This window comes from Aedes aegypti, chromosome 1, assembly GCF_002204515.2.
Source record: "Aedes aegypti strain LVP_AGWG chromosome 1, AaegL5.0 Primary Assembly, whole genome shotgun sequence".
Taxonomy (NCBI): Eukaryota; Metazoa; Arthropoda; class Insecta; order Diptera; family Culicidae; genus Aedes; species Aedes aegypti.
This window is the reverse complement of record NC_035107.1, coordinates 254004253-254029948: the sequence shown is the minus strand read 5'-3', so window position 1 is coordinate 254029948 and position 25696 is coordinate 254004253. Positions and strand designations below refer to the sequence as shown.

Below are 25696 nucleotides of genomic sequence, written 5' to 3'. Positions count from 1 at the left end.
GGCACTAGGGTACGGCCTATACTTCCAAAGTGCTGTCGACTCAAAAATTTGTTTGCATTTCTGTATTAAAACTGCATAAAAAGAGAAAAGGTAAAGCCAAAATCAAGAATATTTAGATTTAAGAGTAGCGATAGTAACTTGAAGATAAATATTTAGGGTATGACTTCAGCGATGTTTTAATAACTTCAAAAAATTGAATAAAATGTTGTTAAATAAATGATTCTTAATATAACCACAGACCGACTCTCTTTGAAAAAGTTACCATTTTTCGCATTCGTATATCGTGTGGCAAGTACGATGATACTCTATGGCCAGGGAAATCAAGGAAATTTCCATAACGAAAATATCCTGGACCGACCGGGAATCGAACCCAGACACTTTCAGCATAGCTTTGCTTTGTAGCCGCGGACTCTAACCAGTCGGCTAAGGAAGGCCACATAATTACATACAATAGTTACAAAAATAAAGAGAATTACATTTCATTCATGGTATAGTTAATGTTTTAGACAAATTTCATGTTCTACAACTATTAATTTTTAGACTATTTTCCTAAAAATGGAAGGTTGTAGAACATGAAATTCGACTAAAACTTTAACTTCCCTCCAATATTAATCATATTCGAAACATTACAAAAATCATATAGCTAGAGAGCCGGATCCTATTCTTGGCACTTTTGATTCACTTGGGCAGTGAGGTTTTTTGAAAGCTACAGAGTTCATATTTGGCCTTAATATGCGTCGTACTAAAGTGCTTCTTGTTGCAAAGTTTCAGACAATTCAGACGAGAAAAACCCCCCATTGCCAAAGTGAATCATGGAAGTGCCCAAGTGGTTCTGCACCCTATTTTCCATGAAGCTAAAATGTACAAAATTGGTTGAAAATTATTGAAATTATGAAAACTTCACAGGGCATTTTTATAACAAGGAAATTTACCTCCATGTCGCTTGCGCACACGATTTTTTGTGAATTTTCGAAAATTAATCCACACCCTAATGGGCACGAGGCATGGGATGAGAAACAGTTCGGCTGGTCTCATTGCTGCACGAGCAGATTAGATTTGCCATTCCGAACGGAAAAACTGCCAGACCGTTAACCAATCGCATTCGAGAGAGGGTAATGGATTGCCATTTTTCCAGCTTAAGCTCCCAACCGACGACGCCATCCCTGACTTAACAAGAGTTAAATAAATAGCTATTCGTTCGATTACTTCAACGCTTTCGTTCCATTTCGTTTTATTAGCTAACTTACAAACTAGCAACATTAGCCTATATAGTTCAAAATTTTTGATCTCCACTTTTTTATCCGCTGCTTTCGGTCACTTTTCTTATAAAAACATAATAGTACACTTTAATGCTATTTCATAAAGATTCATCGTAATCGTTTCATCAATCAATACATTACACTAAAGTTCATTCATTTTACTCCTCTCTCTCTTACTGTCACAATTTTAATTGTTTTACTCGCTCATACGCCTCCTCAAATGTACGTTCAAATAGAGTAGAAAAAATAACTATTAACTATATTTCACCGAATATACTATACTTTGAATATATATAAGAATCTTTAAAAGCTACTCACACTACCGATCGTTGGCTCCCTATAAGGAAAATCGGTAATTTCGTCGTCGTTTATTGCGCATCCACCGTTGCGATCGCCCAAGGGCCAAAGCGCCAGCTAAACCTCCGTTCCGTCTTCGCCCTCGTCGGCAAACAGCGGACTGGTGCTGCTGGTACTGGCCAACCCGCTCGAGCCGGGTGTTGTCGTCACCATGTTCACCCCCGCTAGGCTGGGCTTCTTCTTAGGCTTCGGTGGTGGTCGTGGTGGTACTTTGCTCCTACTACTGCTTCCGCTGCTCCCCGTGGTCCTTCCGTAGATCGATTCAAGGCCGGCTAACGTCGTCGCTGATTGTCCTCCCACTTCGGGAATCGATTCGTAGTTGCTGCCGGTGGAACTGTTGTGCGTTGCCGGCATGGCCGTTTGTCCCCCGGGGGTTGCTGGAAGTGGTCGATTCTTCATACTGTACGTACTGCTGGGGCCCGCTTTGTTGGCCGATTTGTTCAGCTTGAGCGTCGAGTTGCCGGACGCTGTCGTTCGGAGGCCGAGATTGTCGTATACCGGTTCCGTCGCGGCCGGCAGTTCTCCGGTGGACGTTGGGCTTGTAGGGGGCAACAGTTCAGCCGTCGTCGCAGTCGAATTGACCGATGGGGTCCAACTGGGGGTGCGTGGCTTGCGCGGAATTGTGACGTAGCCTTGCTTCATGACCACCTGCGGATAGATGAGCGGTGCTGGCGTGAACGGGGAATTGGATCGCTGCGTTGCGATTGCTATCGTTCGACCCGTTTTCGGATGTTGCAACGTTCGGAAGCCGGCCGGTACTTGGCCACTTGCGCTGGCACCTAATATGCTGGGACTGTGCTGATAGATGGGACTCGATAGGGGCGACTTGGTGGCGTAGATGCGTCCATCGTGGATGTTGGACATCGAACTCTGGATCGAGGGTGACTGGGGAAACCGTGTGTTCGGGAAGGCAAGCAGATCCGGTGGAAGATTTGTGGTGCCATAGCCGCCTTCATCGACATAGGTCGCACGGGTTCGCGGGGCAGTGTCCGACAGGGCAACCGAGGCCGTTTCTTCATCTTGAGCGGCTGGAAGAAGATGGAAACATGAAGAGAGTGGTAAATTAATACTAAATTATTGATGTACTGAAGTCAAAACATTCAATAAGTAATATTAGTCATATTTGAAATCATCTTTAAACGGTATTTTAAAATTTTGGTGGAATCAAAACCACTCACAAAATTGATAAAAAAGGGAGTTGGAATCATTTCAACCGTTTATTTCCCACAGCTTTGTTTGACAATTTGACGGTTAACAAAATGGGGTTTCTAAAAGAAGTGCTTGAACAAAAGTTGTTGCAAATGAGCTATATTATTCAAAATCTTTTTTTTTTTATTGTTTATCAATAGTTTGACCCTTGGGTCATTTATTTCAATGTTCGTTGTGACAAATGAGCGTATAACTTTATACCAATCATTACAATGATGACTGACTGGCGTATCACATCGGACGGAAATATGAAATTTTGCATTTGCACTCGTTATCCCATGCTGCAAAATTTCGTTGCATTCACTGACAAATGGTTGGAGGAAAGCATTCACATCCTTGGGTTTGTCTACAATTGATGAAACTTTTTATGAAATTTGTTCACGATTTCAGCCGAATAATTCATACTTCCTCCACAAAATATTCGCACAACGGGGTGTGTCAGTTCAAAAACGGGATAGCACTCTTGGAAGATAGAAAAAAACGCACTTGATTTGTTCGGGCGATAACGATAAACACATTTTATTTCTCCGAAATGACATTTGAGAAACGTGAATTGCTGCTCTTATTTCTGAAAGGGCGAACATCCACCCGCGGCGTTGACCTGTTCATCCTCCAAGTCAGCTAATTGTTGTTCCGTTGGAAGAGGGCAAATTTTGGAAATGCTCCGCTTGATGACTCCTCCAGAAGTACGTACTTCTACGACCCGCACAAGTCAATCACTACCAGGATATAGACCTGTAATGCGGCCCATAGCCCATTTAAGGGGCGGTAAATTATCCTCCTTAATAATAACCAATTGATCCAAACTCAAGTTTGGTGATAAACGTCGATGTTTCATTCGTTGTTGCAGTGTATTAAGGTACTCCATGGAAAACCGTTTGCAAAACAATTATTGACGTCGTTGTATGTCTTGATACATCGAAAGACGGTTTGTCGGAATATTGCTGTAGTCCGGCTCTGCTGGAGCAATCATGCTATCCCCTATAAGAAAATGCGCAGGGGTAAGTGGTAGTAAGTCGTTCGGGTCACTAGAAATAGGCGTCAATGGCCTGGAATTCAGGCACGCTTCAATTTTGCACAAGAAAGTGCTATATCCTTCATAGGTTTTTTTTTTTTTTTTTTTGACTTTATTTGTGTGAATTTTAACTCATCAGGCTAGTTCTTCACGTAGGTATACGCAGTATCTCCCAAGGATCTCTGAAGGTACAGCTTGACCTGCTTAACACATGCTTCCCAAATGCCTCCAAAATTTAGGGCACGTGGGGGAATAAAATGCCGGTGCGGTGTTCACTTAAACGACGCTGGATGGAATCACTGCTATCTGCCAGACTGCTGTAAAACTGATTAGTTTCATTCTTGGCACCCGTAAAATTTGTGCCATTATCGCAATATATATTCTGGCACATTCCACGACGACTCAGGACTCGGTCAAAAGCCATCAGGAAACCTTCTGTCGATAGACTGGTCACGATTTCCAGGTGTATCGCTTTCACACTCATACACACAAATACACAAATCCAGGCCTTTGTGATATTGTGTTTGCGCTGTAGTGGATTCTTCAATTTAATTGGACCGCAGAAATCAATACCCGTGTTCAGGAAGAGGCGAGCAGGTGTAACACGAACGGATGGCATAGTACCCATTAATTGCTGCACTTCTTGGCTCGGAAACATGGAACACAGCTACGCACAACGTTATGCACAACTCATTGTCCACAAAGCGGCCAGTATTTGCGACGCACTGCATACAGCAAAGCCTTTTCTGGTAGGTGTCCCTTCATGTGCTCCTTCATGACGATCATTCTAGTTAACGGATGATGTTGTGGGAGAACGATTTGATGTTTTTGGTACTGATCCAAAGCAGCGTTGTTTAGCCTACCATCAAACCACCACGTACTGTAGGGTTTAGCCAAGGTATCTAGAAGGGAGGTAGCCCAATGTGTCAGATTTCCCGTTCCGCCATTTTGAAATGCCAAGTGACAGCTGGCGAGTTTGTTTTCTTGTTTGGATACCTGGTGCATGGCGTGACAAAGTAGGTATAGAATGATTCTTTTACACCCATTTCTGTATGGAGTACGCGGCAAAGTATCTGAATTCCTTTACTGTGTGCACTGATAGTAGAATGACTATGAACTTACGAGTTAAAGTTACATGAATTTAATCGTCACCGTCAGACGACAACACCGTGGCATATCCTTTCTTTCATCGGTGGACCGTCGGTGATGGGTGGCTCTCACCCGCAGAACTATTCGAAACTTTCACATTTACATGCATTACATGCAATTGTTAACCAACTATTCAACTTTTCTGCGACTCAAAACACCGGGTTTCCGCGGAATATTACAATAACGACGGAAGTTTGATTCGCGACAAAACAGCTCATCAATGCTGGAGACAATTCTCACTTCACTGTGTTTATGTTTGTTGGAGTAAACATTCCCTAACAATCCCATTGAAACGGTAGAGTAAAAAACAGTGTACACTGTGCTAACCACACCGCGCACCCACTGACTGCTTAGATCCGTTAATCTGTCATTATAAAAACCTTGGGTTTAGCGATGACAAACGACTTCCGGCAGGAACTGATTTTCCAGATCTCAGCAATCGTAGTTCCTTTTCAAAAACTTCAGTTTGACACAATTTTAGCATACACGTGAGTGCGGCCTCCATTTCTGAAATGGACAGTGAGGCTTCTTTGGAGACTGGTCTTTTTCTTGCAGCGTTCGTAAACCGTAAGCACCATGCAACCACGGACACCAATCTGGATAGGATAGAAAATCTGCCGAACAATGCTGACGGCTCTTTAGAAGCTGCAACTAGACATACATTTTCACTGCTTGTCAGCATGGATGGCTGGTACTGTTTCGGCCACTGATCTAATGGTTCTGCCACCATCAGGGGAGTGACATCCTATTTTTTCTCTATGGGATTTGACAGGTTAAGCTGTGCCTTCTTATCTGGAGTATAATTTATACTCCAGTATCGACTTCCACTCACACATTTATATTTTTCGGATGTTTGCCTTCCATACGAGGGAGAACAGTACAAAACGCATGGAGCACAAAAATATCTGCTAAAGCTGATAGATAGTAATGCGCTACTAAAACACAAATATTTCTTAAGACAATCAAACCAAAGATAATAGACAAAACAACAGAAGTGTGAACTTGTTTATTCAGAACGATACGCATGATATGCGTTGAATTTATGTGCTGTTGTTCGTTTTACCACATTCGCACCAGCAGCATGGCTGAGGATGCGAACAGTGCACATTCGTATGGGTGAGCTCTGCTATCGTTTTTAAGAGACAACAAAATGATGCTCTCGTAACTATCCCTTGGCCACCATACCATCCCCGAGATAGTCACTAAAAATTTTTCAGTGACGACTTCCTTCGGAAGGGAAGTGAAGCCATTGGTCCCGAGATGAACTAGCCCAGGGCTAAAAATCTCGTTAATAACGATAGAAAAAAAAAATTCCACCATAAACGATTTAGCTGCAACTGACCTGATGAACACCCTCTGTAAAGTACATCTGCTGGATTTTCTGCACCACTTATATGCTTCCATGATGCTACTGGCGTCAAGTTTTGAATCTTGCTTACTCGGTTTGCCACAAAGAGATTCCAACGATTGTCATCACTGCAAATGCGAGCTAGGTTGATTGCCGAATCAGTCCATAGAGAAACAGAATCGAACTCTATTTCCAACGCTTGTAAAACCTTCACAGCCATTTCAGCTAGCAATGCTGCTCCACATAATTCAAGCTCCACGGAGGTCCTTTTTTTCAAATTCGTTCCTTTCTTTCCTGCAGGTGCCATTGTAGAACGGGCGAACATTAAACGAACTCGAATGCTTCCATCTAGATCTTCACTTCTCACGTACAGTACCGCCCCATATGCGATACCTGATGCATCACAAAATCCATGCAATTGAATGTTGCGAGGAGAGTTTACTATCGTGTGACGAGGAATTTTCAACGCGTTGACTGAAGGAAGCTCCGACAGGAATTTTGTCCAAGGTGCTGCTAAATCCGACGCTACGAATTCATCCCAATCATAGCCTTCGATCCAAACTCGTTGCAGAAAATGCTTAGCTGTAGTTAGTACAGGAGATATAAGACCCAATGGGTCGTATATGGTAGTTATACATTGCAGCATGTGACGTTTAGTTATTGGTTCGTTCACAAACTTGTCGCTGTTTATGTTATACAAAACAGAGTCACCTTCTGGATCCCAGTATAGACCAAGGGTCTTAATGGCGCGTCGCTCATTAGGTGGTTCTCTGTTTTCTTCCTCGATCACGCTTAGTAAGCTACTAGCGTTGGATGACCATTTATGCAATTCAAATTTAGCCGCTCCCAAGGTTTTCACTATCTCATCCCTTTTACTAATTAAGTGTTCTTCTGAATTTGCTCCAGTTACCATATCATCCACATATGTATCGTGACTAATGATATCTCTGGCTAATGGAAACTGTAAGCCTTCTTGACCATCAGCTAACTCCTTCAAACATCTAGTGGCCAGAAACGATGCTGAAGAGATTCCATAAGTGACGGTTTGTAACTTGAAACACTTCAGTTCATCCATGGGAGACTCGCGCCATAAAACGATTTGCAAATTAGCTGAGTTGTCATCAACGAGGATTTGCCGATACATTTATTTAATGTCGGCAACAAACACGTATCGATATGTCGTGAATCTAATCAAGATTGATTGGATATCATTTTGAACATTGGGACCGATCAAAAGGATATCGTTCAAAGATTGGCCAGTAGTCGTTTTGGCTGAGGCGTTGAAAACAACTCGTAATTTGGTAGAAGAACTCGACATTTTCAACACAGCATGGTGAGGGATGAAATAAGATGCGGAAGAAGATGTTCCGATATCTCTGCCATATGTCCCAACTCTTGATACTCACGCATGAAATCAATATACATCGAACGCAATACTCGATCTCGGCTTAGTCTGGATTCTAGCTTCGAAAACATGCTAAGAGCATAGTTTTTCGAATCACCCATCACGGATCTTCTTTCAATGGAAACTGCACCTTGAAACGACCGTCGTCCATACGCACGGTATTTTTCACAAAGTGTGATTCGCATTCCGTTTCCTCATTGCTGTTAGATGCAATCATCTTGTGTTTTTCCAGATTCCACAACATTTCCACGTTTGCATCGTCGTATGTTTCAGATTGTGTTTGCAGATGGCACAGCGGCATGCTATCTTGTGATGACAAGTTGTTCATTTTGCCTGACACGACGAATCCGAACTGGGTATTCTGCAGCGTAGGTAAGTTTCGACGAACAATCGGCTCTCCAACAAGAATTTCGTGAAATATTTCTGCTCCGACAAGAACGTCAGCTGCGATCGGAGGCGTTCGATAGAAGTTTAATGCAACCGTAGTGTCTGGAGGATCAATGTGAAGCATAGTATTATGTTTTGCACCACACTTTTGACAGCAACGAGCTTGACACACATTCGCCATGTGGTTTGACCTCATACAGTTGAAGCACAGACTGAGGCCTCTTAATGTTTCGAGGCGTTCTGTTGGATGCTTCTCCATGAATTTTGGGCACATGAATAGTGGATGAGGTGTTGGGCATTCCAACAAACAAGACATAACATTTGTGGTGGGATGAGCTAGCGTTGGTCGAGCTGCTGTTCGAATGCTCGGTTTGATATTCGAGCTGATGTTAAGTTGACTGAATCGACTAACTTCACGGGCCTCCAGCGTCTGACAGCGTCTTTCCAGAAAACGATTGAAGCTGTCGAGCGATGGTAAATCCGTCGGGCTTGTGTCGTTTTCCCATTCCTTATACGTTAATGGATCCAATTTTTGAGACACCAGAATTACAATTATTTTGTCCCAAGCTGGTGTGGGAATTCCAAGTTGGTTGATGACAGCTACATGTTTATTCAAATCAGTATGCAGCTTACGTAGGTCTTTGCCTGACTCTTTCGTCAGTATCGGTAGGTTGAAAAGGCCTTTAACGTACTTCTCCATCAAAACTCTTTTGTTTTGATACCGATTCTTGAGTAAATCCCACGCAATACTGTAGTTTCTCGAGGTGGTCTCAAGTGTATGGATTATCTCCAACGCTGGTCCTCTCAGAGACGATTTCAGATAATGGAATTTTTGAATATCTGAAAGGCCACGATTTTCATGTATCATTGCCGTGAATGAATCACTGAACGGAAGCCATTGCATAACATCTCCATCGAACGTTGGTAACTGAATTGGTGGAAGTTTAAACACGCTTTGTTCAACTGCCACCTGCGATGTTCCCTGAACCGACTGATTTCCTTCTGCTCGGCGAAGATAATCCAGAATCCTTGCTTTAGTAGTGAACAACATACTTTCGAATTGCTCAGACATCTGTTCAGCATCCTGCAACATTTGTTCTGTTTCAGCAACTGCGATGATAGAATCTTGAACGGTGTTAAACTTGGTGTAGATGCTATCGGGTCTCCAATCTTATCTCCAGTTCCGATAAAGATGTTGTTACTGGATTGAACTTTTCCACAAAATAGTACATCCGTTGCATACTGGATAAGATCAATGCTCGAGTTTTAACATGCCGCAAGGGGTAGACGGAACTAGGGCCTATTCCAGCTGTTGGAGTGTCCATCTCGTTCGTTTGCTTGTTTTTCTCCCCACTCAAAAAAATCCACACGTCGTTGTTACGTGAAAACATACGTGGTTTTTTTCCATCGCACTTTTCACGTAGCACTTACGTGGATCATAGGTAACACCGAATGAACGCATGAACAAGTGAACCTCATCAGTTCCATCGAAGTTCAACGTAACAGCTACATGATTTTTCACGTAGCTTTTACAAAGCTTTTCAATAGATACTAGAGAAATTTTCATTTAAAGTTATCGGAATCAATTAATGGAAATCAATCCTGTTTTGCACATGCTTTTTTATATCTTTATTTTGAAAGAAGGACAAATAACTAAGGGATTAAACTATTATATTCCATTAATGGTTTCAAAACACTGACTGACCACCATCGCGATATCGATCGTCGGGATCGTCGGAACCGTCGGAACCGTCGGAACAGTCCATGAAACGCACGTTCATCGCAAATTTGTTCAGGGTCAGTTCCATTCTAAACAATCAACGTTCTGTAAATTGATGTAAAACAAGGTATAAAGTATAAATTAATTTGGAATTCTAAGGATTTTAACTAATATTTACCTTGGAATTGTTCTTAAGGTGAAGATGAATTGAAGCCAAACCTCAAATTTTCAAGAGCACGGATCTGGAGAACCAAACATCCGTTTGAGCTGAAAACTTAATCGATTGGTCACTCGCTGGTGGTGACCAATCGATTAAGTTTTCAGCTCAAACGGATGTTTGGTTCTCCAGATCCGTGCTCTTGAAAATTTGAGGTTTGGCTTCGATTTATCTTCACCTTAAAATTAGTTTGAAGTCCAGCAGCAGTAGCTTCTTTTTAGTATCGGCCACTATTTTGACAACTAAGCTCAACAGAGAATGAACGCGATGACCAAATTAATTCAAATGCCTACGTGATTTTCACGTAAGTGCGATTGGTAGCCCCAGTAAGAATCACCGGGTCTCCATTTAGTGTTCATATATGCTCTGGTAATTATTACCTTAGTCAGGTGAATAGGAGGCAAAATGAATGCGGAATGATCTACGTGATTTTTCACGTAGCAATGACGTTTGGATTATTTTGATTGTGCTTTTTCGGCGGCGATGGAGGACGGCGATGGCGACGGTGTACGTCCAGCGGCGGACATGTTCGAAACTTTTGAACATAACCTCAACTCGGTGTTGAGACGACGATCGATAAATGACGATATTTATGCGAATTACGGCAAACGACGGTAGGAAAGTCGGCTTTCCTTATCGGACACTGTCCAATCCGGTCGATAGGACCAAAATGTCAGTTCAAAAACGGGGTAGCACTCTTAGATTTGATCCATTTTTTGGAAGATAGAAAAAAACGCACTTGATTTGTTCGGGCGATAACGATAAACACATTTTATTTCTCCGAAATGACATTTGTGAAACGTGAATTGCTGCTCTTATTTCTTAAAGGGCGAACAGGGTGGTTGAACACTTCGCAATTCGTGAATATTGACCAAAACTGGCCAAATGAATTTTGTTGAACTCTTAAAGGCTTACAGTCCATCGATAATAATATTTAATAATATGTTTGCTGGCACTTGTTGAATAAGTACGTTTTAAGTTTTCCAAGAGTACCCTTTTCAATCCATAATGCCAGTACTGTCCACCAAGTCGATGGTCTATGGTGATAATAGTACCACATTTCTCAACAGGGGGGACGGACCTGGTGTAGTGGTTAGAACACACGCCTCTCACGCCGAGGACCTGGGATCGAATCCCATCCCCGAGATAGCCACTAAAAAAAATAGTGACGACTTCCTTCGGAAGGGAAGTAAAGCCGTTGGTCCCGAGATGAACTAGCCCAAGGTTAAAAATCTCGTTAATAAAGATAAAAAAAATTCTCAACAGGGGGTCCGCGGACCCCCGACCATGTAAAAAGCACGCTGAAACGAACTGCTCACACCGAGCCGTTTTTCCGACGTTACCAAGGTTGAGAAACCGTGTAATAGTAGAACGAGGAGTGTGCACATTTTGGTAACACGTTTTCCGACAGATGACGCTTAAATATGTACAATAGGGCATTGATTTGGAACTCTATAGCCTACTTTCTTAAGTCGTCGCAAAAATCTTGAGGATCTTGATTCCTCAAATTCAGGATTGCTATCAATATCGGTGGATGCTAGGTGAGGATCAGTTCCATGAAAGACAAAATGATTCCAAGTAGCATCAAGAATGTCATTTACTTCATTGTTTAAACTAGAATTTGAATTTGGTATACGATTCACTTTATCTAAATTCTGAATGTTGAATGCACTTCTTTTAGGAACACTTTTCACGACAAAAGTTTTAATCATATCCTTTTTTCGTTTTCTCAAATGTCCATTCCGTTTAATTTTTCGCAACATGGCATTATCGGATTCGGAAATGATACGCTTTCGATCCATCTTCAAATGTCAATTGAGACAACCATTTCAGTCGAGACGTTAAACATGTTCCTCGCTGGGCAAATTGAAAATACCAAATCGGTGAACGATGGCAAAAAGTACATCCTCAGAGTAAGAAACCCTACACTGACCCTTAACTGATGGCAAGATAGTCTCGGTTACTTTTCACCCTGCGCTTAATACATGTAAATTCGTCATATTATGCCCAGAATAGCTGAAAATGACTGAGGGTGGCATTTTGACGGAATGAACATCTCAGAAAGTAATGGAAGTTCGGAGAATCTACCGAAATGTGAACAAAGAGAAAATTAAAACGCCCACATTAATTCTCACACTTCTTCTTCTTCTTGGCATTACGTCCTCACTGGGACAGAGCCTGCTTCTCAGTTTAGTGTTGTTTGTTTAGAGCACTTCCACAGTTATTAACTGAGAGCTTTCTTTGTCAAAGTTGCCATTTTTGCATTCGTATTTCGTGTGGCAGATACGATGATACTTTATGCCCAGGGAAGTCAAGGAAATTTCCATTACGAAAAGATCCTAGATCAACCGGGAATCGAACCCAGCCACCTTCAGCATGGCTTTGCTTTGTAGCCGCGGACTCTAACCACTCGGCTAAGGAAGGCCCCATAAATTCTCATCATAATTCTCACACTGTGTAGCACTATGTTTCCAATGGCTATTAAGATCCCCAGACAACCAGAAGTCGCATGAAAGTTCACGTAATAACTCGTTAATTCATACAAATTACATCAAACCCGCAAAACATGGTGGATAAATTCGTCAGATTGATGAGTTTCCTCGCATTAAACGGTTTTTTCTGAGTTCATTTGTACAATTGGTTTCGTTCCGTACACTCGTACAAAGTAAGTCGCATCAATCCGTAGCAGCTGTCAAATCAACATTTGTTATCATAAGTTAAGTCGCATAAGATCATAGGTTAGTTCGGTAGAAAATTTAAACACTCGCATTGTATGCTATTATTCATCACATAATATATGCACGTATATCGCCTCCACTTTCATACGTAGAAGGCTTTTTCGCGACATCTTATAAGTAAAATTTTGCATATACAAAGCCTCCAGGTGATTTCGTTATACGTACATTTTGGTTGTCTGGGTCGGCCCTCTGTACGTCCGTACCAGTCCTTTTTATCCCAGACCCAGGTTTTGCTACCATTATTTTAAGTATGGTCACACAAAACCACGAGGTCATGGTCCAGCACGGTGTAAGACTTGCTCAGACACAGATCCTCAGGATGATTGTAAGAAGGATGCATATTGCATTAATTGCCAAGGAGGTCATCAACCGAGTGCCAGAAAATGCTAAGAATAGACCAGCTGACACACCCAAAAAACACTAACCATACACTCTGATTCAGCTAGTAATGTTACTTGTGCATCTTGTCCCGCTTACCCTACTGTAAAATATCCATAATATTGTAGAAAAATGTGCTGAATGTGTGTGGCTTTCACTAAGATTTATTTCAAAATTTCGGCCCTTTGTGATTCGGCCTTTTGTGATTCGGCCTTTTGTGATTCGGCCTTTTGTGATTCGGCCTTTTGTGATTCGGCCTTTTTTGATTCGGCCTTTTGTGATTCGGCCTTTTGTGATTCGGCCTTTTGTGATTCGGCCTTTTGTGATTCGGCCTTTTGTGATTCGGCCTTTTGTGATTCGGCCTTTTTTGATTCGGCCTTTTGTGATTCGGCCTTTTGTGATTCGGCCTTTTGTGATTCGGCCTTTTGTGATTCGGCCTTTTGTGATTCGGCCTTTTGTGATTCGGCCTTTTGTGATTCGGCCTTTTGTGATTCGGCCTTTTGTGATTCGGCCTTTTGTGATTCGGCCTTTTGTGATTCGGCCTTTTGTGATTCGGCCTTTTGTGATTCGGCCTTTTGTGATTCGGCCTTTTGTATGTTTCAGCCTTTTGTGCTTTCGGCCTTTTATGATTCGGCCTTATGTGATTTGGCCTTTTGGGATAGACCCATATGATGATCTACGAAAAAGGCATCACTTGGAGTTATCAATTGCACAAATTTTCGAGAATGACCCAGTTGTAGAAGAAAACTTATTGCTATTTCTAAAAGTATCTGGGGTTTGATTGAAAAAAATCAAATTTTTAAGACAACATAAAATTAATTGTAACTAAGCAAAATCAAAATCAAGACCAGAACGACTTAAGGCTCAAGACTCCATCATTCAATCATCAGGAAACATCAAAAATGAAAAACCAGTTTTTTCGTTCAAATTTTAAAAAAATCCCTTGAAAATCTATCATTGCATTACACATAGTAAGTTCAATGCAATGATAGATTTTCTTGAGCATTGCTTCAATTTTGAGCAAAAAAACTGGTTTTGAAAATTTGTAAAACGATGATGGTTATTTTCCTCTTAATTAGTTGAAGCACATCAAATAAAAACAACTAACTTATTACTGGATTTGTCAAGATAAAAATTGTATGTAGCTAATGTGTGAGATAGCTTTCATCGCTGAACTCTCTAGTAAGCTAATAGATTACCATTGCCATAAGTTGATGCTGAGGATCTCGAAAAAAAGATCATCAATTTCGTCTCGAAGGAGATCGAAGAATTCGATTGGAAATTTTGATGATGACAATGATTATTCGTAGCATCTATTTAAGATCTTGTTATTGATGTGAGTCATTTTACGTGTTATAATTTATGGAGATTCTAAAACGTCTAGATCTTCTAGATTTTGACTATTAGACATATGTTTAAATTCAGATCTTCTTTAACCGCGTCAAATATTGTATTTTGGAGATCTGGGTCATTTGGCATAAGGTTATTTGGTAGAAGAGGCATAATTCTGGTTATGCCAAACGACCTTACGCCAAATGGCTTTATGTCAAATGACCCGCTCCCGTAGTTTGGTACACAACAAATTTCTGAGGTGTTCGAGTCCATAAAAACTCAAAAATTTTATAATCATTCTATAGAAATAATAATAACAGCAATTTAAACAGAACTTGAATAGCTTCAATCAGCTACCTATGGTTAACTCACAAAGAACTTCTGTGTTTCTTATGTTAACCTGTATCCGTCCAGCCAGTCTTCAAAAAATCTCACTCCAAGAGCTGCTGAGATTTAAAACCCACAGAACAAGATCGATTGCGTGCGCACATTATAGTTCAATCCAGGCATGCATTGAATCATGCGCCTTGTATGGGAGGAATCTAAAACAAGACGTGTCAGGTCAAAGTACAAAAACGAAACCAATTGCCTGTCAAAAAAGACCACTTCTCATTGGTCGTTTTGACAAAGGCCTACTTTCACATCGTTGAGTTGAATTGCAACAAGGCACTTTGTTGCTAGCCCCGCCGTGTTTCTAGTTCATAAATTAGAGTTTTCATCGAAAGTTTAGAAATTTTTCATGAAATCTTTTCGTTTCAAATCAATTTATATTCGATGTTCAGATAACAACATGTGCTCCTACAATGCAAAAATAGGTAAAAAATCTTTAATTAAGGATGGGAATATAATGGGAATTGCCGGTTTTCAATATAAAGCTGATTTTTTGAAAAGCTACACTCAAAATAATCCAAACGTCATTGTTACGTGGAAACATACGTGATTTTTTTCCATCGCACTTTTCTCGTAGCACCTACGTGAATCATTGGTAGCACAGAATGAACGCATGAACTATTGAACTCCGTTTGATTCACCAGCGTTACACGTACGAGCCAGAGTGTATGAATGGAGAGTTGCGCGAAGAGTGAAACCAAATCTACCTATCGAACTGTCAAACCGTCTACCTATCGGGCAGACCAGCAAAACAGATAGGGGATATTTTCGAAGACGAAGAAGAACAACCATTCAAAGAAGTCTCTTCGCGCAACTCTCCATTCATAGACTCTGGTACGAGCTACGTGGATTTTCCGGTAGCTTTTACGAAGCGTTTCAATAAGTCCTACATTGTTTTCCCTTCAAATTTATTTAAATTGAAGCCCACGTTATTTTCAATAAACTTCTGAAGTAAACTATTTCCCAATTCGAAAAATGTAAACCAACTATAAAAATTGAGATATTTATTTTATTCAAACTAAGCTTTTCGAATAAAAAAATCCAGCGAGATATCCAATGTTGCTCCCATATTTTCTGGTCGATTCTGCTGTAGCCTTTACATGAATATGAATATGAATGAAATCAGATATAAAATATGAATTAATACAAGATTCTTCGGTATTCAACGAGTACATACCTTTAAATCAAAGGTTTGAAGTTCAGCAGCTCCTTACGTTCTTCGAAAGTCTAGTGGACGCCATCTTAGCATTCAAGCTCAACACTGAATGTACGTGCGATATGCAAATGTCAAAATGAACTTGGGTACCTACGTGATTTTCTTGTAAGTGTGATAGGTAACCCCAAGTGATAATCACCGAGTCTCCAGTTGATGGTTACCGTAAAACGGGGCGAATAGAAAAAGTGGGGCGAATAGAAACAAAGCGACCTTTAGTTAAAAATGCGACTATTATGCAATGATAAACTTTAGAAACCTACAGAAATATTTTTTTTTCATTAGTTCAATAACAACAGAGTATCGCTAAACTATTTTCAAATTAAAAATTTTGCTCATTTCTCATTAAAAATTTGAGAAGAAAATATTGAAATCTCAATCATTTTTGATAGCTTGAAACATCCGCCATTTTGGCTGATTTCAAAAATGATCTAAAATTGAACTTGGTTTCAAAAATTTTAATATTTTTCTTCACTAAGTAAATACATGTTGATATTTCTTCAAGATGCAGTTAAAAATGTGTTTATTTTCCCATTTAAATAAAAAAAGTATTGATATTTACTGAACAATGTTTCTATTCGCCCCATTGCGGGGTGAATAGAAACATACAGCATTTTCATAAATATTTGTACGATATAATTTTTATTTTTTAACAGCGATTGGGGTCTTAGTAAAGGAAGACGCGACCCATATTTAAGACTAATAAAATTGGATTTTATCCACACGGTTTAAGTTGTACACATTCAAACATGTCGGAAAGTGTTTCTATTCGCCCCATTTTACGGTATGTATGGTTTAGTAAGCATTACATTAGTCAGGTGAAGTGAAGGTAAAATGAATTTCGAATGGTCTACGTAATTTTTCACGTAGCAATGACGTTTGGATTTTTTTGAGTGTAGCATCCTCTATTGTACTAAATGGATGAAGCGTACAAAACACAACCAAATTATGAGCCTTGGTATTTGAATTTGTTCACAAGATTTGCTTAACAAGGATACTGGTAGCACTGGCATTTGTATCGTCGAGGTCATCGATTGAAAAACAACGGGGCAGTCTTAGTTGAGCTGTCACGTCCTGTCCTAGGGAGGAATGAATCCCAGGATTCGATCCTTGATTGATGAATATGGACCAATGCACAAGTTCACTATTTTGACGTTTGAGCGGTGCCGAGTTCACTCGTTGCCATGGTCACGTAAATAACATGGCACCGCTCAAACGTCAAATAGTGAACTCGTGCATCGGTCCATTATTAAAATGAATCGAGTTAACCTTGATAATTTATCGAAAAATAAAAAAAAACATCTGTGACAGGACACACGTTTGACCAAGTATGTATTTCTATTCAAATGATTTTTATAGTTTTCATGTCCACATTTTCCCCTTATGTCTTACAGCTGTAGCTGCGAGTATGTCATGTCCAACGCTGAGAGAGACTCGCGAAGAGGAAAAATATCAACGTCATATGCAGCCCAGATTCCCCTCTCACGAAACGTCAAATGCAGCCCACCGTTTTTATGGCTGAAAAAGTGAAAAGTATTGTGTTCAAAGTAAACTGTTATTAAAAACCTCAGTCGGCGGAGCAGTTTTTTCCAAAGTTGCTGATAAATCTAAGCAGAAGATTAATTATTTCTAATGTCTGCTACGTTTGCTGGCATGAAATTTCACTCAAACGGCTATTTATGATTCGATGTGATGCAAACTCAATCATTTTTTGCTGAGAGGTTCATGTGAGGATTTGAACAGCATGCGCATAATTGGTATAAACACAAAGGGGAATAAGAAAAAAACTCAGCAATCACAGAAAAAGAAGACCGTCTTCGCGAGTCTCGTCTCAGGTCCAACGGTATCGATTCGTGTTTGGTGAAGTATTTTATGTCTGTCGCAGTGAAAGTTGAGGCCATTCAAAATTCATATTTTTTCCTTTACAGTAAATCAACCGAAGCTCATGAAGCTTACGATTCGCGTTTGCAGTGCAGTTGGCATCCATTTTGATCTGAAGAGTATGCTTGAAGCAAAAAAAAAAGGATCAGGCCTCGGAAATTCATGAATTTACAAATGAATGGAAGAAATTTATCACTGGAATTTTTATTATAAATAAAAAAAGTGTGATACGTGTAGAAATAATATTAATTTGTAATGCTCACGTCAATTTCCTTCTCGGGGTTTTGGCCTTTGTTGAACTTCTTGCTAGAAAATTTTGAACACAAATTGAGTAACTAAGCAAAACGACCCTTCGTTTTTCATGAAAGTTAAAAGGGGAGAGTTGTTTGGAATTTCATATGAGTCATTTTATGAACAACGAAAAATAATATAAAAAATAGTGCTATGCAAAACATAGTACTACTAATGTGAATTTTTCGGGACGGTCCATCTTACTCATTTTTTTAAATTTCTTCTGTGCTAATGCTCAACAATGGTATGTATTTTTCACATGGTCTTACAGTTTTTAACGCAATAGCTATGAGCCATTTTCATTTGAATTTCCATGCAAAACTCCTAAAATGGCTTGTTGAAAACAAGAGTATGGACCGATGCACAAGTTCACTATCTGACGTTTGAGTGGTGCCGTGTTATTTACGTGACCATGGCAACGAGTGAACTCCGCGCCGCTCAAACGTCAAATTAATGAACTCGTGCATTGGTCCATGGACCAATGCACGAGTTCACTACTTTGACGTTTGAGCGGTGCCGAATTCACTCGTTTCCATGGCTACGTAAATAACACGGCACCGCTCAAACGTCAACGAGTGAACGCGTGCATTGATCCATTGCTGCTGGACAGTTCGTTTATACATTTTTTCATGTTCAAACATCGGTCGTCCATCAGGCGGAATAATCGAGGTTTATCTGTTCCTTTCCCCATCAAAATGGAGTTGCTGGAGAATATGAGGTCTATCGAGGATATTTTTCTTCATGAAATACCTAAAATGACAAAATTATCATACCAAACATGTACTTGTATACACCTGTTTGCTGAAATAGAATGACAATTCATTCATGAGGATTCCATCCTGGGATTGAATCCCAGAACAAATCCCGCTAACTAAGATTGGAAAAAATCAGGATTCAAAACGATCCTGCAAACTGAGATGAATTCAAAGCCTGCATGTTTAAATCTGAGAGTAAAAATATGATCTTCGAAGACTGCGCCCAGCAAATGAAAAAAGTTCAAATTGCTGCCATTTCGAATAGAATCATTCAGTGGCCCACTGGGGATTTTAAAAACTGGTGGACATGTATTTCCTTCCACAAACCGCTAATGCCAAAATTTAGCTTATAAACTGCCAGAAATCAACCAACAGGGGTTTGTCCGAACTGGTTTCAGTGGTGTTTCAAGAATAGTAAAAAAAATAGCATTAGAAACTTCCACTTACCGAATCCCGTTTCCTCGAGCAGCGTCTTCTTGACCTCGTGCCCCTCGTCGTAGTCGTTCTTGTCAGTCGCCTCAATGTCCGACCGTCGCGGAGGCTTCTCCACCGGGTTCACCTCCGTCAGCAGGCTCTTCTGCATCTCCATTATCACCGATCCCCCGTCCAGCACCGACCCGTCGGCCGATTTGTCCATCTTGGAGTTCATCAGTCCGTTTTCGCTAATCGATGAGTTCTTCTTGAATCGGCGCGTTTTGCGACACACGCAGCACAGCACCATTATCACCAGTATCAGCACCACCAGAATCGCTAGCACCACGAACAGCACAATCCACAGGATGTCGTTCGTTCGATTCGGACGCACTTCGGGAATGGGGCTGGTCAGGTCGAAAAACTGTTCACTCTCGTCAGTTCCGCCCGGGTTGGTCGCCTTGCACACGTAGGAGCCCCGATCCGATGGTTTTACTCCCACGATGGTTAGTTCTGAAACCAGGACCTCGTTTGTGTCCTTGCCATTGGTCCTGACGGCGTAGGTCACACTCCATCGTTTGTCGTTTTTGGAGACGGGTCGTTTGTGGAACAACCAATCGACTTTCGGGAGTGGCAGTCCCGTTACCTTGCACGTGAAGGTAGCATTTTGCCCATCGCTGGGGAAGATCAGTTTGTTATCTATGATTTGGGGACGACAGGCAAAGTCGTCCACGTCAATCTCGTTCCACTCCTTTCCTTTGAGCATCGGTGGCTGCTCGCAAGTCGTAGGAGATCGATACAGATTATTACTCTTGATGAATTCGCTGAAATTCCGCAGGGCACAGCTGCAATTCCACGGATTGTTCGTCAGCGACAGGCTGGTCAGTTTCTCCAGGTTGACAAAAGTCTCCTTGCGGAGGATCTGCAGCCGGTTGTAGTCCAACTCGATCTGCGACAGTGCCGGAACGTCTATAAAACTATGCAACGCTACCCTATAGATGAGATTGTCTTGCAGGTCGATCTTGGTCAGAAATTTTAAATCTTTGAACAGATTGTTCTCTATCCGTTCGATCTGGTTGTGATTCAGCATGATGACCCGTAGCTTTTTCAAATCATCGAACATGCCCGGATCTAGGCGCTTCAGTTTGTTGTTCGATAGATCCAGCTCGATCAGGATCGTTAAGTTTCGAAACGAATCCTTGTGTATGCTTTCGATCGTGCTGTTCTTGATGTACAATTTGTGCAAATTTTGCTGATGGGCACGCATCAGCTCGTACCCGCGAATCTCCCCTATCCGATTGTTGGACAAATCTAGAACCTGTAGAATAGAGTTTGAACAAGAGATTAGAATGCATAGAAATCGAGGGTTTAACCTTTACGTACCCAACGTCTGTTTTTTGAGGATTTCCAAATCTTCAACCAACTGATGAAAGCTCATTACCAACCAGATCTGTGTAACGACAGCCTTTAGAGAGGTGGTCATTCCCACAATAGGGTAACCAATATATTTTGGACCCCTATATATTTTGGACCCCCTGGTCCAATTTCCTGCAAATTTCCAAGTTTAAATCGAAAGACCAACTCAATTCGCATGCCATTTGGAAAGATAGGACTATTCCGTACTTGCATCAACCGTTTGTTCATAGAAAATGTGTTTATTTTATCTGAAATTAATTTAATTTAATCGGTCCATCCATACAACCGTTACAACACGTTACACACAGAATTTAAAGCCGTCAGATTTTTTTCAAATGTAAACAAAAACTTTTTTCAAATTTCTGGACTAAAAGTGTAGAATTTCTTCGGTTTTCCATTGTTAATCGATTGATTAGACTATGGGCAAGCATATTATACAACCAGTGTCGTGAGCTTTGTCGCCAAACGATAAAAACACCGGGGGTCCAAAATATATACTTTGAGGGTCCAAAATGTATTGGTGTGTCCAAAATAATGAAAAGCAGTACATCACAATTCAATTATTTTCGACGTTTTCTGGATCCTACATGACCGTTTGGACATTTTTATCTTGTAAAGGAAGTTTTTTTCTACATTTTGGCATGTTCTTTGATTTAGTTACGCTGTGCAATTAATTAATAGGGACAAAAAATCAAAATCACTTCCTTAGGGGGTCCAAAATACGACCGTTACCCTACGCTTGGGCAAATGAAACATCAAAATTTTATCAAAACTTAAATTAATTCACAGAAAACGTGTTCCCTGCGTTTTGGTTGGAGAATAGTATATAGTGAACACATTTTAATTTAAACTTTGTTGTTTTTGAACGAAAAAAAAAACTGAAATTTATGACGGATCCTGTCTTTTTATTTTTTTTTATTTCTTTATTAGTATTTTTCCAAACATTACATTCATTTCTTATACCTAGGTGTTCTGTGTTAATTGATAGTGTTCATCCTATTTTGGCAAAACAAATTTAAGATTTTATTAACATTTTGTTAACAACATATTACATTTCATTCGCCGTAGCAGTTCAGATTTTTTTTAAGGTGAGTTGATTTCACCTGCTTATAAGAGAAAAAATAACACGTTTTCAATTTACTTAACCTAACTTAACCTTAATACATAACGCATTAATCGTGGCAATAGAAGATTGTAACGATTTTTGTCTGAAATTATTAATTATTTTATTTGACATTTGTTCCAATGTTTCAACATTGGATATTCTATGTAACTCATTGGTACTATATCAGGGAGGAAGCTTCAGAATCATTTTCAAAATTTTATTTTGAATTCTCTGTAGGGCTTTCTTCCTGGTATTACAACAGCTAGTCCATTTTGGTACAGCATACAATATGGTTGGCCTGAATATTTGTTTGAATATCAAAAGCTTGTTCTTAACCTTTACGATACCGACCTCCGACAAGGCATTTCCAAATAGCTGCCATTTCGTCAATTTTTTTGAAACCATTTTCAGTTTACTTTAAAAAGTTTTCAATTATTTGCCATAAATGGACAATGCTGAATTCAGAACCATGCCGGAGATTTTCCGGGTTGTACTGGGGTCACGAGGGTGCCAAATTTGGGAAATGCGGTTTTTTTTATTTATTGCAGTCACAACACTGAAGATTTTAGGTGAAACGTAAGATAATGATTGACTGTCATCATTTCAACATAATTTGAATAAGTGGATCGTTTCGGAACATTGTAGCCGGTTCCGTTAGGGCCAGTTTGGGGACATTTCCGTTGTATGTCCAAAACATACCGTGCGACGTCTCAATCTTCTTGAATTTGAAAAAAAAAAACATGTCGATAAAGAAAGAATAAACTAAATATCCATATATTTAGCCACTACAGAGCACGTGACACAGGTTCCGCTAAGGCCTCTTCGAGGATATTTTCGTTTTTTGTCGAGAACATATCGTGCAACGTCTCAATCTTCATGAATTCGAAGGAACTTGTTAATAAATGGAGAATCAATTCATTATCAACTGATTTGGCCACTCCGGAGCAATACAATTTGCATTGAGGCGAATGAACTGGCTTATTAAGTTTCAAGCTTAAAAAATAAAGAAAGAAAAAATGCATGTAAAATTTGTAAGTAGAACCCTTGGGGATAATGAGCATGAGCTCAAGCATAGATGACCGCTTCGTAGTTGCACTCCGTGATTGACGAGAACAGTCGAAGATGCGCAGAGATTTAATGAATGGGGCTTAGGATTAGCGAAACATTCTCAAAGAGCACGAATACCTCTGCATCTCCACAGTTGTCTAGTAAATATGCCAAAGGTCAGTAAGCCAAAGGGATATCTTTAATCATAAGATTGTTTTTATAGTGTATTCATGTGGAATACCATAGCGAATTCCTTCTATGTTTTTATTAACAAACCCTGAATAATAAATAGAAAAATATTTGATTGAAAAGGAATTTTTTTCGAAGTTTATAAATATTCTTGAAAACATTTTAGCCAAAACCTTTTAAAGATTCTTGTTGGATTTCTGATGTTCGAAACAAAGTTCTGGTGGATTCCTTGTTAGTTTTCTTCGCAGTTTTTTGTTGAGTTTTAACTAATTGCTTTTAACTGACGTATTCATGAAGATCTGCATGACAGATTTTCCAAAAATCGTGGAAAACAATCTGTTTAGAAAGATCCTGCATTAGATTGCATCAGTGAAGAGAAGCCACATTAGTTAGTATGCATTTTATCTTGGATTTTTTGAATACTTTTCAGAATTTTCATTATGCTTTACCCGTGGTACATCATGTTTTGAGCATATAATGGAAAAGTTTCGAAAAAGTTTTTGGTGGAACCTGCTCCTTGTGCTCTGGAGTGGCCAGATCTGCTGGCGAGGTCAAATTGATCAAATAACGGAAATAATTCAAATAACGGAAATATCATAAAATAGGCCTTCCTGGAACCTGTGCGTGATGCTCTGGAGTGGCTACACAGGGTTTATTCCACATTTATTGACATGTTCTGTCGAGTTCATGAAGATTGAGACGTTGTACAATATGTTTTGGACATGAAACTGAAATGTCCCCTAAGAGGCCTTGGCGGAACCAGTACCAGGTGCTTAGGAGTGACCTAATTAGTTGATACCTAGTTCATTCCTCATTAATTGACATGTTCTTTCGAATTCAAGAAAATTGACACGTCACACGGTTTGTTTTGGAGATAAAACAGAAATATCCCCAAGGAGGCCCTGGCGAAACCTGTGCTTGGAGCTATGGAGTGGCCACATCAGATGTTAATAAGTCGATTCTACTTTTATTGACATGTTTTTTTACAATCCACAAAGATTGAGACGTCGCACGGTATGTTTTGGACAAAAAGCAGAAATGTCTCCAAAGAAGCCCCCGTGGAACCTGTGCCAGAAGCTCTGGAGTAGCCAAATCTTTTATTACCGTGTTATTATTCATTTATTGACAAGTTCTTCAAAACTCATTAAGATTGAGATGTCACACGGTATGTTTTTGGACATAAAACGGAAATGTTCCCCAAGAAGCCCTCGTGGAACTCGTGCCTGGAGATCTGGAGTGGCCACATCTGTTTGTATCAAGGTTTTTCTGCTTTTATTGACATGTTCACCCGAATTCATGAAGATTGAGACGTCGCATGATAGGTATGTTTTGGACATGAAACGGAAATGTCCCCGAACTGGCCCTGCCGGAACCGGCTACGATGTTCCGGAACGGTCCACTTATCCAAATTGTGTTGAAATGATGACAATCGACTATTATCTCACGTTTTACCTAAAAACTTTAGTGTTGTAACTGAAATAAATAAAAAAATAATCACATTTCCCGAATTTGGCACCCTTGTGACCCCAGTACAACCCGGAATATGTCCGGTATGGTTCCGAATTCAGAATTGTCCATTTATGACAAATAACTGAAACCATTTTAAAGTAAACTGAGGGTGTATACTTGAAGGTTTCAAATAAAGAGCTTTTGTTTTATGTGGGAATATTATTAGTTGAATTTTGGAAGCATTAGGAGAAATCTTCCATTTTTTCAAGTATGAAGAAAAAATATCCAAACTTTTTTGCAATCGACTACAGATGACACGCAGACTTCGTCCTTTGGCGGAGAGGCCTGTGTCATTCGCAAACAAAGATTTTTGACATCCCTGAGGTAACTCAGGTAAGTCAGATGTGAAAATATTGTATAATATTGGTCCCAAAATGCTGCCTTGAGGGACACCAGCTCTAACAGGAAGTCTTTCAAACCTGGAGTTCTGATAATAAACCTGAAGTGTACGATTTGACAGAAAACTTTGAACTATTCGAACAATGTATGTTGGAAAATTAAAGTTTTTTTTTTTAATTTTACGATCAAACCTTCATGCCAAACATTGTCGAATGCTTTTTCTGTGTCTAGAAGAGCAAGACCAGTATAATAAACGTTCAGATTTGTTGGAACGAATCAAATTTGTTACACGTAAAAGTTGATTAGTGGTCGAATGTCCATGGCGGAATCCGTTGATGTGGGCCATCATTTTGTTTAAAATTACCTTTTCAAAAAGTTTACTGATGGAGGAAAGAAAACTGATTGGACGATAGCTAGGAGCTTCTGCAGGATTTTTGCCTGGTTTTAAAATTGGTACAACCTTAGCATTTTTTCTTTTGTCAGGAAAATATGCTTATTGAAAACATTTGTTAAATATATCAACTAAGAATGATAAGCTAGTTTCTGGAAGTTTCTTGATGAGTATGTAGAAAATTCCACCATCGCCATAAATAAATATTTATACATCTTATTTCAGAAGGTTTTGACCCATAGTAA

The 25696-nt window shown here is 39.9% G+C and overlaps 1 protein-coding gene across 8 annotated transcripts in view; it reads right to left on the bottom strand.

The window, feature by feature from the left end:
- Positions 1–1197: 1197 nt before the first annotated feature.
- The window catches only part of LOC5576740 (leucine-rich repeat-containing protein 24), an 826320-nt gene continuing 801821 nt past the window's right edge, over positions 1198–25696 (bottom strand). For all 8 annotated transcript variants that reach the window (XM_021837549.1, XM_021837550.1, XM_021837551.1 and 5 more), the window contains 2 exons: positions 19492–20773; positions 1198–2644 (listed from right to left, as the gene is read on the bottom strand). In XM_021837549.1, the coding sequence (XP_021693241.1) occupies positions 1674–2644; positions 19492–20773 (2253 nt within the window). In that variant the 3' untranslated portion in view covers positions 1198–1673. The remainder of the gene's footprint in view (positions 2645–19491; positions 20774–25696) is intronic.